This window comes from Malurus melanocephalus, unplaced genomic scaffold, assembly GCF_030028575.1.
Source record: "Malurus melanocephalus ecotype Western Australia unplaced genomic scaffold, MMel_1.1 scaffold_70, whole genome shotgun sequence".
Classification (NCBI taxonomy): Eukaryota; Metazoa; Chordata; class Aves; order Passeriformes; family Maluridae; genus Malurus; species Malurus melanocephalus.
Window position 1 is genome coordinate 946,606 of NW_026623302.1, and position 12,848 is coordinate 959,453.

Sequence of the window (12,848 nt, forward strand, 5' to 3'; positions counted from 1 at the left end):
AACAACCACCTCTTAGGCCCAGTTTATGAGATAAATGAAGAAAGAAATTACTTTCACCTTGCAGGCAATGGAAGTATGACTGAGGAAAATGTCACTTTTCCATGTGGAAGCTGCAATTTCATTGAAAGATGACTTAAAACCAGACTTGGTGGTTTTTTTTTTTATTTTGAGTCAAATCTTTAACAGCTTTAATATATTAAAGTTTTTGTTCCTAGTCCAAGTCTGTGCCTGAGAGGTTCAGGGTGCTGGGAATTGTCTAGGAATCATTTGCCTCTGCATTACAGATGCAGGGTAGAGAAGTTTGCTGGTTGTCACAAGTCATTAGCCCCCATTGTGACTCCATGTGTCTGATCTTTCTGAGCAAGCCCCATTTTGTGTACAGATTCTGTAGTCTCATCAGATGCTCCTCCAAAGGACAGGCTTAGAATGTGATTTCGAAATCACAGGTGCCCTTGTCCAGTGAAATGAGTAGCAACTACAGCAAATTAACACCTTTCAGTATCAGTCTCAGGATTATCCCCTGGTATGTAGAGGCAGGCCGTTGGTACAGGGAAGCTGTGCACTTAGCAATTTGGAAAGCTCATGAGACCAACCCACAATACACCTAAGGCTGAATAATTTTCTGTTCCCTCAGTGCTGAAACAGCAGAACACCGTTTCAAAATTATTTCAGCTTTCTTTAACATTTGCATTATTTTTATCAGAAAAACCAGCCAAACCCTATTTCAGGAAAAGGGAAAAATCGGATTCTATCGAGTGCATATCTGAGAGCTATCCCCAGCCCTCTGTGGAATGGATATTCTGCAAAACACCTGAAAAGAGGTATGTGTATGTTTGTATGCACGTTAGATTTCTAGACTGAAAGTTTGCCATCTTCKAAAGAAAAAGTGACAGGATGAGAAGAAATRACCTCAAGATGTGTGGGGGAAGCTTAGGTTGTATATTAGGATAAATTTCTTCACTAAAAGGGTTGCTAAGCACTGGAACAAGCTGCTCAAGGAAGCAATTGAGTCACCATCCCYGGAAGTGTTAAAAATGTGTAATGTGGCACTTGGAGACATGATTTAGTGATGAATGGCACAGATAGGTTGATGSTTGGACTCAACAGTATCAGTGGTCTTCTCCAACCTTAATGATTCTACAATTCTACACTGTTTTGTGTGCCTACTGAGCTGGGGAGATAATTGAAGAAGAGGTTTCAATTCAGAATTTTTGGAGATGGGCTCTGCTGGTTGGCACACCTATGTGCTTGTTGAAAACTTGTGTCCACATGATCAACTTTTGGAGTGGTGCAACACATTTTTCTTATGAATTTTGGCTGTTGTGCTCCTTTGGAAACTGCCAGCTCTTGGCTTCAGAAGTTTTATTCCAGATTCTTATTTTGATTTCTCAAGAGCAAATCAAAGGCATCTTGTTTCCCTCTGTTTTTATTTAATTTGAATCTTACAGTCACAGAATACTTTGGAAAGGACCTTTAAAGCTCATCTTTAAAGTCCAAGTGCACTGCAATTTGCAGGTATATCTTCAACAAAATCAGGGTCCTCAGAGCCTTGACCAAAAAATGGCCTTGAATTTTTCCAAGTATGGGACATTTGCCACCTGTCTGGAAACCTGTGTCAATGTTTCACCACTCTCATAACAAAAAAAAATATTCCTTATGTTTAGTCTAGATCTACCTTCTTTCAGTTTGGAACCCCTTACCCTATTGTAACAGGCTCTACAAAAAAGTTTGTCCTGATCTCTCTAATAAACCCTCTTTAATTGCTGGAAGGCAGCTGTAAGGTCCTCCCAGGGCCTTCACTCCTTCTGGCTGACCAATCCCAACTCTGTCAGACTGTCTCCATAGGAGAGGTGCTCCAGCCCTCTGWACTTCTTTGTGGCTTCCTCTGGCCTCTGCAATAACTCCACATCTTTCTTATGTTGAAGGCACCAGAACTGGATGCAATCCTCTAGGTAGGATGTCATGAGAGTGGAGGAGGGGGGCMGAATCCTCTCCCTTCCCCTGCTGACCATGCTTCTGTTGATGCAGCTCAGAATACAATTGGGTGTTTTGRCTGCAAGTGCACATGGCTGAATCRTGTCCAGTCTTTCATCCACCAGTTCTCCCAAGTCCTCCTCAGCAGGGCTGCTCAAGCTCTGCTCATACCCCAGCCTGGACTGTTACCAGGGATTGCCCTGACCCAAGGTGCAAGGTGGTGACCAAGGTGATGCAGGATCTTGTGCTTGGCTCTGTTAAACATAATGATGTGAGGTTCCCATGGGACCACCTCTGGAGCTTTTCCAGGACCCCCTGGATGTCATTTCATCCCTCATGTGTGCCAAGTGACCCATACAGCTTGGTGTCATCTGCAAACTTACTAAGAATACACCCAATTCCACTGTCTCTGTCATTCATGAGGGTATTAGTACTGACACCAGTACAGAGCCCTGAGGGACTCCGCTTGCCACTGAGGGCCAACTGGACACCGAGACATTGACCACTATTTTCTTAATATGGCCATCCAACCAAAGTCTCATTCACCAAACAGTCCACCCATCAAATCTGTATCTCTCCAGTTTAGAGAGAAGGATCTTGTGGGTGACCATGTCAAAGGTTTTTCAGCAATCCAGACAGATGACATCTGTTACYATCCCCTTGTCCACTGATGTTGTCACTCAATCATGGAAGACCACTGGGCTGATCAGGCAGGACTTGCTCTGGTGAAGCCGTGCTGATGGCTGCTTCAAGTCACCTTGCTGTCTTCCATGTGCCTTAGCACAGCTTCTAGGAGGCTCTGTTCCATGACCTTCCCAGGCACAGAGGTGAGGCTGACAGGTTGGCAGTTCCCACAGTGTTACTTTTTACCCTTTTTTAGAATCATGCAATGTTTCCCTTTTTCCTGTCACTGGAAGCTTCACCTGGAGTATTAGAGCTGAGAAGACAAGAGACCATGATTTTGTGAGCTAAATAGCCTTTCCCATTCTATGAATAYATAAAGTTTATTCTATCAACATGGGTAATAATGCCTTTCTCTGCAGCATGGTAGTTCAGGGTCTGGGTCTCATACTGRCCAATGGATTTGCAGCACCTCCCACCACCAGGAAATCAGAGACATGGTGTGAAAGCTCAGCCTCTATGATTCCACTCTTGTCTGGATTTAATCATGTCATTACTGGTCTTAGAACCAGTTTGAGCATATTCAGGTCTTTTCAGCCCATGTTTCTGCCTAGGCTGTGACATTTTTATTTTCTTATCTTCACCTTTCCTAGTTCCTTTTTATTCAATGAGTTATATCCAGTTTTACCACTATTGTTTGCATATTCTCATGGGTTGGAAATTTATCAGATTTATTTCCTTGAGCTTAACCAAATGAGTCAATGAATAATTATGCTTGTAATTGCAGTTGCCCTTACAAAAAGCATGAAGAAACTGAAGGAATAAATGGCATACAGATGGTGCAACATGAATTATTTCAAACTCACATCTGGTGCTGTGCAGTTAATGTCCTGGGTAGAGMATGCAGCAGCCTCTTCACAATAGGTAACTTCCTTCTAAGGTGTACTTGCATGTGCATTCAATACTGCCACTGAAGTTAGTTGCCCTGCCCATCTGAGCATGATTTCTGGTCTAAGCTGCTTGTTTGTAATCACTTGGTGATTATAACAGTGAATATTATTGTTCTGTCACATGTTAAAACTAAATTCCAGTAGCTCTTTGTGGTCTCTGTAAAAAGCTTCCTGTCTTTCTACATTTGCTGTATATGTATTGACTTTTTGTCCATGCTTTAGRATAGTGTGCATGGAAAAGCTCTCCAAAGTGTTCTCAAACATATATATTATATATTTATATACAATTATTAATTCATATGTGAAACGCACTCAGGTTTGTTTGACTGTTTTCTTAAATAAACCCAGCCTGAGTTAAGCTCTATGCTGCACTGTGCCCTAGAGGTGTCTGGTGAATCATGAAAAAAATTGTTTTGAGACATCTATACCCATGAAGGTTACTAATTTCATGATTATGATATTTATCATTACAGTGTAAAAATTAATATCTATACAGCATTAGCAGAAAAAATGTTGCTCTGAGCATTTTTCCAGGCAAAGTGACAGTTGTTTCAATGACTATGTTTTGATTTTGTAGACTTAAATGAAAGACAAGCAACACCTTTACCTGAACTACTACTTAAGGTTGGGGAACCATTGCTGATCAGATGCAGAGCTGTTCACCATAATTATAAATTCAGAATGCAACTATCTTTTGAAAACAGAGAAGTTGAGCAGGTAAAAAGACAGGATACATTTTAAAATAGSTTGTATTGGGCACTATTACCTGATTAAATGGAAATCTCTGTTGAAAACCAGGGTCGACACTTTGAAGGATTAGAATATCTAAGAAACTTCTCAGCAATTCGGATCCAGTATCTGTTTGCTTCAGCAGCAGGAAGAAATGACAGTGGACATTATACCTGTTCTTCTACTGCTCATCCGAATCAAACTGCTTTGATTACAGTTCTAGGTAATTCCAATACCTAGTGTTAGTTTTGTCTCTCAGTTGTTTTGCTTTGTTTTTCATGTGTCAGTTCTTTACTTGCAGATATGCAGTGTATGTTTATAGTTCCCTTGCTAAGGAAAAAGTCTGTTTGCATTTACAGGTTGTTCGGGAGCGCCAAGAAATTAATCTGAACTGAGTCATTCTGGTACCTGAATACAATTAACCTTTTCTTTATATTGCTTTTCAAATAATTCCCTTTAAAAGACAGTGCTTTTGGAATKGAAATGAAATGGCACTGTTTAGAGATCTAGTCTGTGATTGTTTCAATGGGGTCTCCTAGAAACACATGCTGGGATCCATCTCATGTCACTGTTGGTGACTCTCAGCCAGTGTGCCACAGAGCCATGCTTTTAAAAAGAAAACCTCATTCTACTTAAGCAACATGCTGAGTTGAAAGCCAGCAGTGTTGAATTTAGTTGAGAGCAGCCTAACTGGAAGTCTTGTTTCTCAGATGGAAATAATATCCAAATAGGCCTAAATCTGGATATAAGGCATAAAAAGCTGTAGGCAGGACCATGCTGCTGGAGTAGGCACTGGGTATAATTTAATGAGTGGTATGCCTGGAGTGGGAGTCTGTAGCCCTAAAACCAAGGCTCTCTGAAGCAGACACCCTGTGTGTGACCTCAGATGAAGTTACTCTCCAAGTTTCCAATACCTAGGCTAGGAATAGTAGGAAGTGAGAATACATACCCCAGTCTCTTCAGAAATTACTTTCCCAGTGCAATATCCTCTTTTCAGCTTCCGTCRACCACTGAGCAGGAAGTTCTCTCATCATTTACAATAACTGAGTACCACACCTGTGCATTATTTCTACACACATCTTCTTAGTAAATGGAAACAGAGGGGTGAGAGTGTGCTGTAGAGGTAGGGCAAGATCCTCTTTTTATCAGTAGTGGTGTGTAGGTCAGAAAAAGTGGCTTCTTGGATCTATAAACTATCAGGCATGAGTATGGGTGACAGCCAGTGAGAATATTTGAGTCACTGTCCCTGGAAGGCTGTATTTCTGAGCAGGGTACCTTTTTCCCTGCAATGCATCAACCTATAGTGATCGTCTGTGCCCTCSTTAATACCCCTTATGCTAACAAAACTTCTAAGCATTCATTGTTTTTGCACATGAAAAAGTATATCTGTTTACTTCCATGGTGGAGTAAAGTGGGCAATGTTGTCATACTTAGCTAACAGCTGTGCTTCTCCCTCCAAGGTTCCACAGGAATATCCTGTGCTTCTGACCCATCCCAGCCTTTAGCCTAATGTGTTAATGGCAATCACTGTGGGTGTGAATTGTGCTAACAACCCAGGCCCCATTTCAGCAGAGACACAGACACAGATTTCACTCAATTGCTCATGTCTTAGAGTAGCAGTTTCTGAAACAAGCAGTGTCCTTTAAACCATTGCTGTGCAAGGGTCAACACCTATAGCTTCACTGGGAATCATCATCATGTTAACCAAGAGAAAACTGATTCAGTTGGCACACACTGCATTGCTTGGGGAGCCTGGCTGGCATAGCTACATGGATGGGTGGTCTTCAAATCCCAAATAATGTTTTGCAGCCAGATAGCTTTGGTTTGCTCTTGGCTAATTGATATTTTACCAATTTATCCCATTTTGAATGACTGGTCAGGTCAGGCAGAAWAGTTAGGGCACTTCACAAAGCACAGTAGAACTCATGCCAATTAACTGCAGCTTCAAGGCTCTTTGTTTCTGCAGGTCTTGCGTTCAGTTTCCACCAATGTTGCATAAAGAATTTTTAGCCATATGCAATCTTACTTAAGGAATATGTAAGTTATTTTGCAGCACATTATGTTTAAAACAACAAATAAAGAAATATGAGAAATACAGAGATTTGTTCCATCTTGAGAGTTTCATCTCATCTCTGTGTCATTGCTAAACATAAATAGTCAGAAGTGAACTTAAACCTCCCAAAAATTATAAATCATGCAACAATGTGCCATTTTCTTTCTTCTTCAATAAGGAAACTACTTTTTTTTTTCTGAGTTGTTTTCCAGAGAAATGGCATACACTGCACCAAGGTCCTTRTATGTGCTCTAGAGAAAGCCTTTATTCTTGGTGAGTTGTGTTGTTAGCAGTACACTCAGAGATGATATCTTGCTTGGAAGGATGAGGACCAAAAGATGAAGGTTCCATAAAAAATCAAGAAGCCTTTAATAYCAAAAAGTAGGAGAGCAGTCATGAAAGCAATAGTTTCTTGCTTTAAAATACTGAAATATTTGTGGTTTGTGTGGGCGTTTCCAGATAATAAGTAAGCTAAGACAGAGATTAAACATATCAAGCAGAATAAAGGGTTACAATCAGAAGAAAAACACTCAAAAGGAAAAACAGGTCTAGCAATATTTTTATGGCGTGTTCTTTTTTTTACCATGTGGCTGATTAAACACCATCACAAATTTTCCAGAGKTTGTACAGTCTACTTCCTTGGAGACAATTAAACCAAACTGGACATAGCTCTGAGCAACTTTGTCAAGTAGGATCTGCTCTGGGCAGGAGTTTGACTACGTCTCTTCCAACATGTATGGTTCTGCAATCTTTACAGAGTTGATCCTAGCAYCAGCTTCCCCTTACACATTTCTTCTGTTCAGTCACTTTGGATAGGATTTATTCCAAATCCTGGGATATCTAGCCCCAGACATGACTTTGGTTCCTTCATCAGTCAATGTCAAGAAACAGTATTTCCAGAAGCGCTTCAGTRCATCTTTGTTATCTTCTGCTTTTGGATGGGATACATTTAAAYATGCCTGCTTCATTCCACTGAGTTTATCAGAGGTCCAAATAAGCCGCTTAGGTAGATCACAGAACTTCAGACATCTCCACTAGATTAAATGAATCCCACCCTAACAGGGCAAATACCAGTTCATGGACRTCTTCAAAGTATTCGCCATATTGCTGTTGTCTTGCATGAAATACATTTAATTTAAATAGAGAGATAAAGGAGCAGTTACAAGATTCATTTGCAAAATCTTCAGCTTACTTCAGGGAAGGAGAAAGAGCTACTGTCAACCTCTGATTATGATGGTGGTGCCACCTGGTTCTGTTCCGGTGGGAGGAAAGCCAGGAATTGCAGCTGTTAACACCTGGAATATACACCTAAGGCAAACCAAATAAATAATGATATTATTGGCCCTGTAACTCTGTAGGACAGATTGAAGAGAAATGTCAGACTATTTTGGAAGTGCTCTGGTCTGACCAARTATGCAACTTCATCAGGCTCAAATCATTAGTCTACAACTGAACACATTGACAGTATTYCAAAACTGTTTTGAAGCATTGTTATTTTGAATAGCAGGATACCTTCAGTCATGGTATGGTGCTTGTTTTTGCTTGTGATAATCAAAATGAAAAACGTACAGGTGTCAAAATGTCTTCATTAAACATTCCAGACTTTCTAATGCATTTTTTTTTCTCCTCCAGAAAAGGGATTTATAAATATAATTGATTCTAAAGAAGATTTTGAAATTGGTGAGGAAGAGTTTTGCTTTGAAGTTAACTTTACAGCATATCCTCCAGTTAGATGCATGTGGCTATTTTCMAAAMAAACATTTCCGTGTAAACAAAGTTACAGTGTGGATGGACGCAGGTATTTGAATATTTGGTAATAATTTAATATAATAATGTTTCCTCTTTATATCTCATTTGGTCAGTTTACTGTCCATGTTTTGTACTCTCTTTGTGTTTTTAAAATGTGGATGGGCCACTTGGTGAGCCTGCATTAACAAAAGGMATTCAAACATAATTTTTGCTCTCAACATTTCACACAGCTTGCAGAATCATTTTATTCTCTGTTTATARTAAACCCTTTCGTAAGTTCTGCATCAAGCAACCCTTTGGTTTATATGCATTTTGCCATTCCCTTTCYCTCTAACATAATTTCTGAGTTACARATCTGTTGAAGGTTTCACTCTGAATCACAAGTTCTGCATGTTCCCATTTTGTAATCCTGTTGTTGATGATGATCCCWGTGTCTTTCAAATAGCTCAAACCAAGTCCTGGGCCCTATAGTTCCCAGGCCTCTGCTAGATCTGTTGGCCCGTGCCTATGTCACAGAAACGTGCTGTTCTGCTCATTACCCAGGTCATGGATTCTTCCGCTGCTGCAGCAAAACATGTTTTGAATAAACCTGCTAGTTATCTACCTTTTTTGTTATTTCCTACAATGGACTTCTGGCATGAATCCTGTTTAAGGCTAATGTTTTCTCCATTCCCTAGGCTTTCTAATTTCTTGATAACATTATCTAATTTCCTTCAGAGTTTCTTTCAGAGCAGTCCCATGGCTTTGAAGGTAACAGCTCTTACCTCAATGAAAGCAAAGCCAAGCTGTTCTTTCTAAGTTTTAACTTTAAGAGTGAGCAGGACATAGGCAGGAACTAAKGTAAATGCTCTGATTTCTTCTTGTGTTCTTGAAACCTCTGTAATCATCTGCATAAAGCTGTGTGAAAGCCTTGATTACACTTATTATTTCTTCCCATAGTATTTTGGTACCTTTGATTTTACTCACTAACTTGTCAAGTTATTTTTGCAATAGATTGGCCTTTTCATCTGCATCAGATGGTGTTTTGGGGTCAGACCTCAGKGAGGTTCAGAGACAGCTCAGTTGAGGTTAGCAAATTGTCATCTCCTGGCAATGGCCACAGGAACTCTGTCCCTGCTGATAGTGAGGGCTGTCAGCAAACTTTGATAGCATTGGGTCACTAATCTGCAATGCCTGACCTGGGCTTGGYAGAACTGTGCCTTTGTGACAAGCCTGATTTTGGAACTGAGGTCTCAGGGGACAGCCATCAGCATTTGCTCATCCTTGTCCAATAGGTTCCTCCCTCCAGCTGATAACATGGAGTTGATTTGCTTTGCAGCTGATACGGACCTCTCCTCACTGCTGTACCTGCAGGACTCAGTGTTGCTTGGGTGACCTGGTGTAAATTCAATCTAGATAAAAGTTAAGTGCTGCAGACTGTGCCAGCAGTAATAATGTTGAGGACTCTTGAAACAGTTTAGGCAACTTTTAGTCAGAAAGGTGCAATGGCTGGCCTGGGATTTAGGAGTCACTTCAGAGCCTTTGAAATATCAAAGCAGCAGTTGCTGCATCCTGATCACCACCTGCCCAATGGGGGAAAGGCCAGCTTGTGTCCCTGGAGCCATGTGTCCTGGGCTGGCCCAGCCATAGCCATGGCCACAGCCACCAAGCATTGCTGGGGTGTGGCGTGGCAGCTGTTTCAAACGCATAACTCAGCCATTTGTCTGACTGTGCTGTTCAATAAATAGAATTTTTTAATGTTTACTTTGGGTAGCTAYGCTTTGCATTAAGTAATCATCCTATTTATTATATGGAAAAATAAAATAGAGGCAAAAATGCTCGAATTTTCTAATTGCTTCATCTGACAATCTATATTCTTTTGTACAAACATCCCCCACAACTATCCAATTTTGGTTGAATACAATMATTGGCTAGACATGTCTCACCTGAGGAAAAAGAGTAGGGGTACATACTTTCATTCAGTTTGAAGTGCCCAGAAGCAGCAAGGGGTAGGGAGGTCAGGAGATTCTGCCTGCAAGCTGTAGCACTGCAAATTTGAAAGCAGATTTCAATGCAGAAAGCTTCTCAAAACAACACAGAACAGTCCATCACATACCTAAACATACTGTGAGTATCACTTTGCATATTCTAACTGATTTCTGTGCAATCCTGTCTCCCAGCACTTCTACTTTGTTCCTTTCATATCCTTTTTCATTTCCTGTTTTTAGTTTTTTTTATTTCTGACAATTTCTTGTAAATTTTTTTTCCTTCAGATTAAATATTATAATTAATTTTATTAATTAACTCTGTCCTTTTCTTTAACTTTTCATTTCAAAACCCAKAGATCCGTCTCTACTTTTGCTACACTTACAGTGTATTTTCAGACATTCCTTCAGAATTTCCATTTTCTATTTGCTTTTGTGGGCTCTGTTTCAGTGCACTGTTGATTTTCACTTCCCCCTAAGAGCAAATGAGTTTTGGTATATACAATATCTTCTGTTAAATTTATAATGCTTAGCTCACATCCCTTCTAATTTCAGGTATCAAAGATACTGTTTTAAAATTTTTGTATGATTATTTCATTAGGATATTATTTTTCCAACCTGGGATTTCAAAAGCAACCGATTATTTTGGGTTTGGTTTTTTTTTTTTTTTTACCCCTGTCATCGATATCCATTTTGAGGCAGCTTAAAAGTGTTCTGTCTTTTGAAAGTCCATGAGTTCAGAGACGTCTTTAAGGCCGTTTCAGATGGAGGCATACAAAGTCAAGAATTATGTGAAAGTGTGGCCTTAGTCAAAAGGCAAAATTGCCAATGGCTTCAAGGGCAATTTTCCTGGTTTACAATTTCAAGGTGATAATTCCTTTTTGCATGTATCTTGCTTAATGAGAAACATTCCTATTTTAGTTCTCTAGATTGATTTCATTACTGTTTTCTCCTACTTTGCATATTGCTGATATGGGCTCTCTGGGTTTTGGGGTTTTTTTTCTTCTCTCTTTAAACTGTCTGAAGTTTCTGCTTGCCTYTACCACTGAAACAGAGCTGGAGACCTCCAACATGGTCACCCTGGAGCTGTCAGCAAAAACATCTATCCCCAAGCTGTCAGCAGCTAAACCTAAGAGAYATTTTCTTAAGTTGCTGTTCTAATGCTGGTGAACTACATTATGTGCTATTTGAAGCTGACAAATATCCTGATAATAATAACCTAGTTGACAGCGCAGAAATAAGATACCATCACTGTAAAATGGCATATTCCCTTCTCCCTGCCTCATCCCATGTCCCATAAACCAGTGGCTCAACAGGACAGTCATGCATGAATCTTTCAGCCTCTGCCTCTCCCCATTGTTTGTTTCTGCCCAGGGACTTGTTAGAGCCCTTCCTCACCATCTCCATCATCACAAGATGTGTCTTGCATGATTTGGGTCTTGGTTTTCTGCCATCCACTGCCTCATAGGCATTAGTAGAAAGCTGGTCTTCCTCCTGCAGAATTACCTTGGTGGCTAGTGTGTCATCTCATTGACTATGAACTTAYGGTGATGATTTCATTTCTGAGTTATGTGAGATATTTCCATTTGGAGATGTTGTCTCTTATGCTCCTCCCTGTAATTGTTGTTTCTTAATTCTTTATCATACCAGCTAGAAACTCCCATCAAAATTCTTTGAGAGTAGAAAGTTTGATCCTTTGCTGGTCTTAGCATTTGCACCCAGATGTGTTACATACCTTGTCTTCTGATAAACTTCTGATAGTTTGGTAACAAAATCACAGCTTGACAGCCTGCATGCACTCCAGGAAGAGTGAGAGAAAAAATGTAGAACAAAATCAATACTATAGGAAAAAAATAACCTCTCACCAGGACAGTTAGATTCTGGGATTTATATTCTCTAGGCAAAAATTATTTCTGTTATGTTCTCCATTAGATGATGCTGAATTGTTTCAAACATATATGCGAGTCTTGACTGCATTTCAAAAATCTTTCAAGTCAATGTCTTGTCCTTTTCCTTTTTTTTGTTTTTACTTTGTTCTGCAGCATTTCATCGAAGTTCTGTAACCATCAGCACCAGTCYGGGATATACATATTTTATGCTGAAAATGATGATACAGTTGTAACAAAAAAATTCACTCTGTATGTGAGAAGTAAGTGAGAAAACTATCGCTGTGAAAATTTGGCAAAGTCTGGGGTTTTGTCAGTGATACAAATGGAGWTATTATGGGTTTTTTTCATTGGTATTGCGTATTTCATTTACATAGATTTATTGTTAAAATGGAGGATCAAAARGAAAAATGTGATTCTCTTGACACTGCACCACACTGATCAAATCCAGACACTGGGTCAGCGAAAGACACTGGATGCTTATGGGCTGTATTTCTTGTGTTGGTTAGGGATGGAGAACAGAGAAAGGAGGAGAAAGTTATTAATTTTTTTTCTTCCCTTTAGTCTACCATAATATAAGGAATTCCAGAATATAAGGAATCAGTTGTATACTGAGAAAATTAATGTTTCCTAAGAAAATTACAAGCCTAGGAGGTCAGTAAAATACAGTAACTATATTTTATCTCTACAAAGCTGGAATATATGTAACCGCTGCAGAAACTATGTGAGGTTGAGAGTGGGAGGAAACCCTTATCCACGTTAGGAATTAGCTTTCTGTGACTTGTTTATGTAGTTTTTTATGGCATTTGTGAGTTAACGTAGTTAGTGTGGAGACCCTCTGGTGTGTAATTTGCATGTTTGGGCKGTAGTGCCTCCTACACCCCTGCCCACGATTCACACACATGCACAGTCTTGGCCAAGG

At 39.9% G+C, this 12,848-nt stretch overlaps 1 protein-coding gene across 1 annotated transcript in view; it reads left to right on the forward strand.

Moving 5' to 3' along the window:
* The window catches only part of FLT3 (fms related receptor tyrosine kinase 3), a 35,996-nt gene that overhangs the window by 9,366 nt on the left and 13,782 nt on the right, over positions 1 to 12,848 (forward strand). The window contains exons 6-11 of the mRNA XM_057366659.1: positions 704 to 821; positions 3,383 to 3,519; positions 4,123 to 4,262; positions 4,344 to 4,497; positions 7,960 to 8,125; positions 12,083 to 12,189. Of these exons, the coding sequence (XP_057222642.1) occupies positions 704 to 821; positions 3,383 to 3,519; positions 4,123 to 4,262; positions 4,344 to 4,497; positions 7,960 to 8,125; positions 12,083 to 12,189 (822 nt within the window). The remainder of the gene's footprint in view (positions 1 to 703; positions 822 to 3,382; positions 3,520 to 4,122; positions 4,263 to 4,343; positions 4,498 to 7,959; positions 8,126 to 12,082; positions 12,190 to 12,848) is intronic.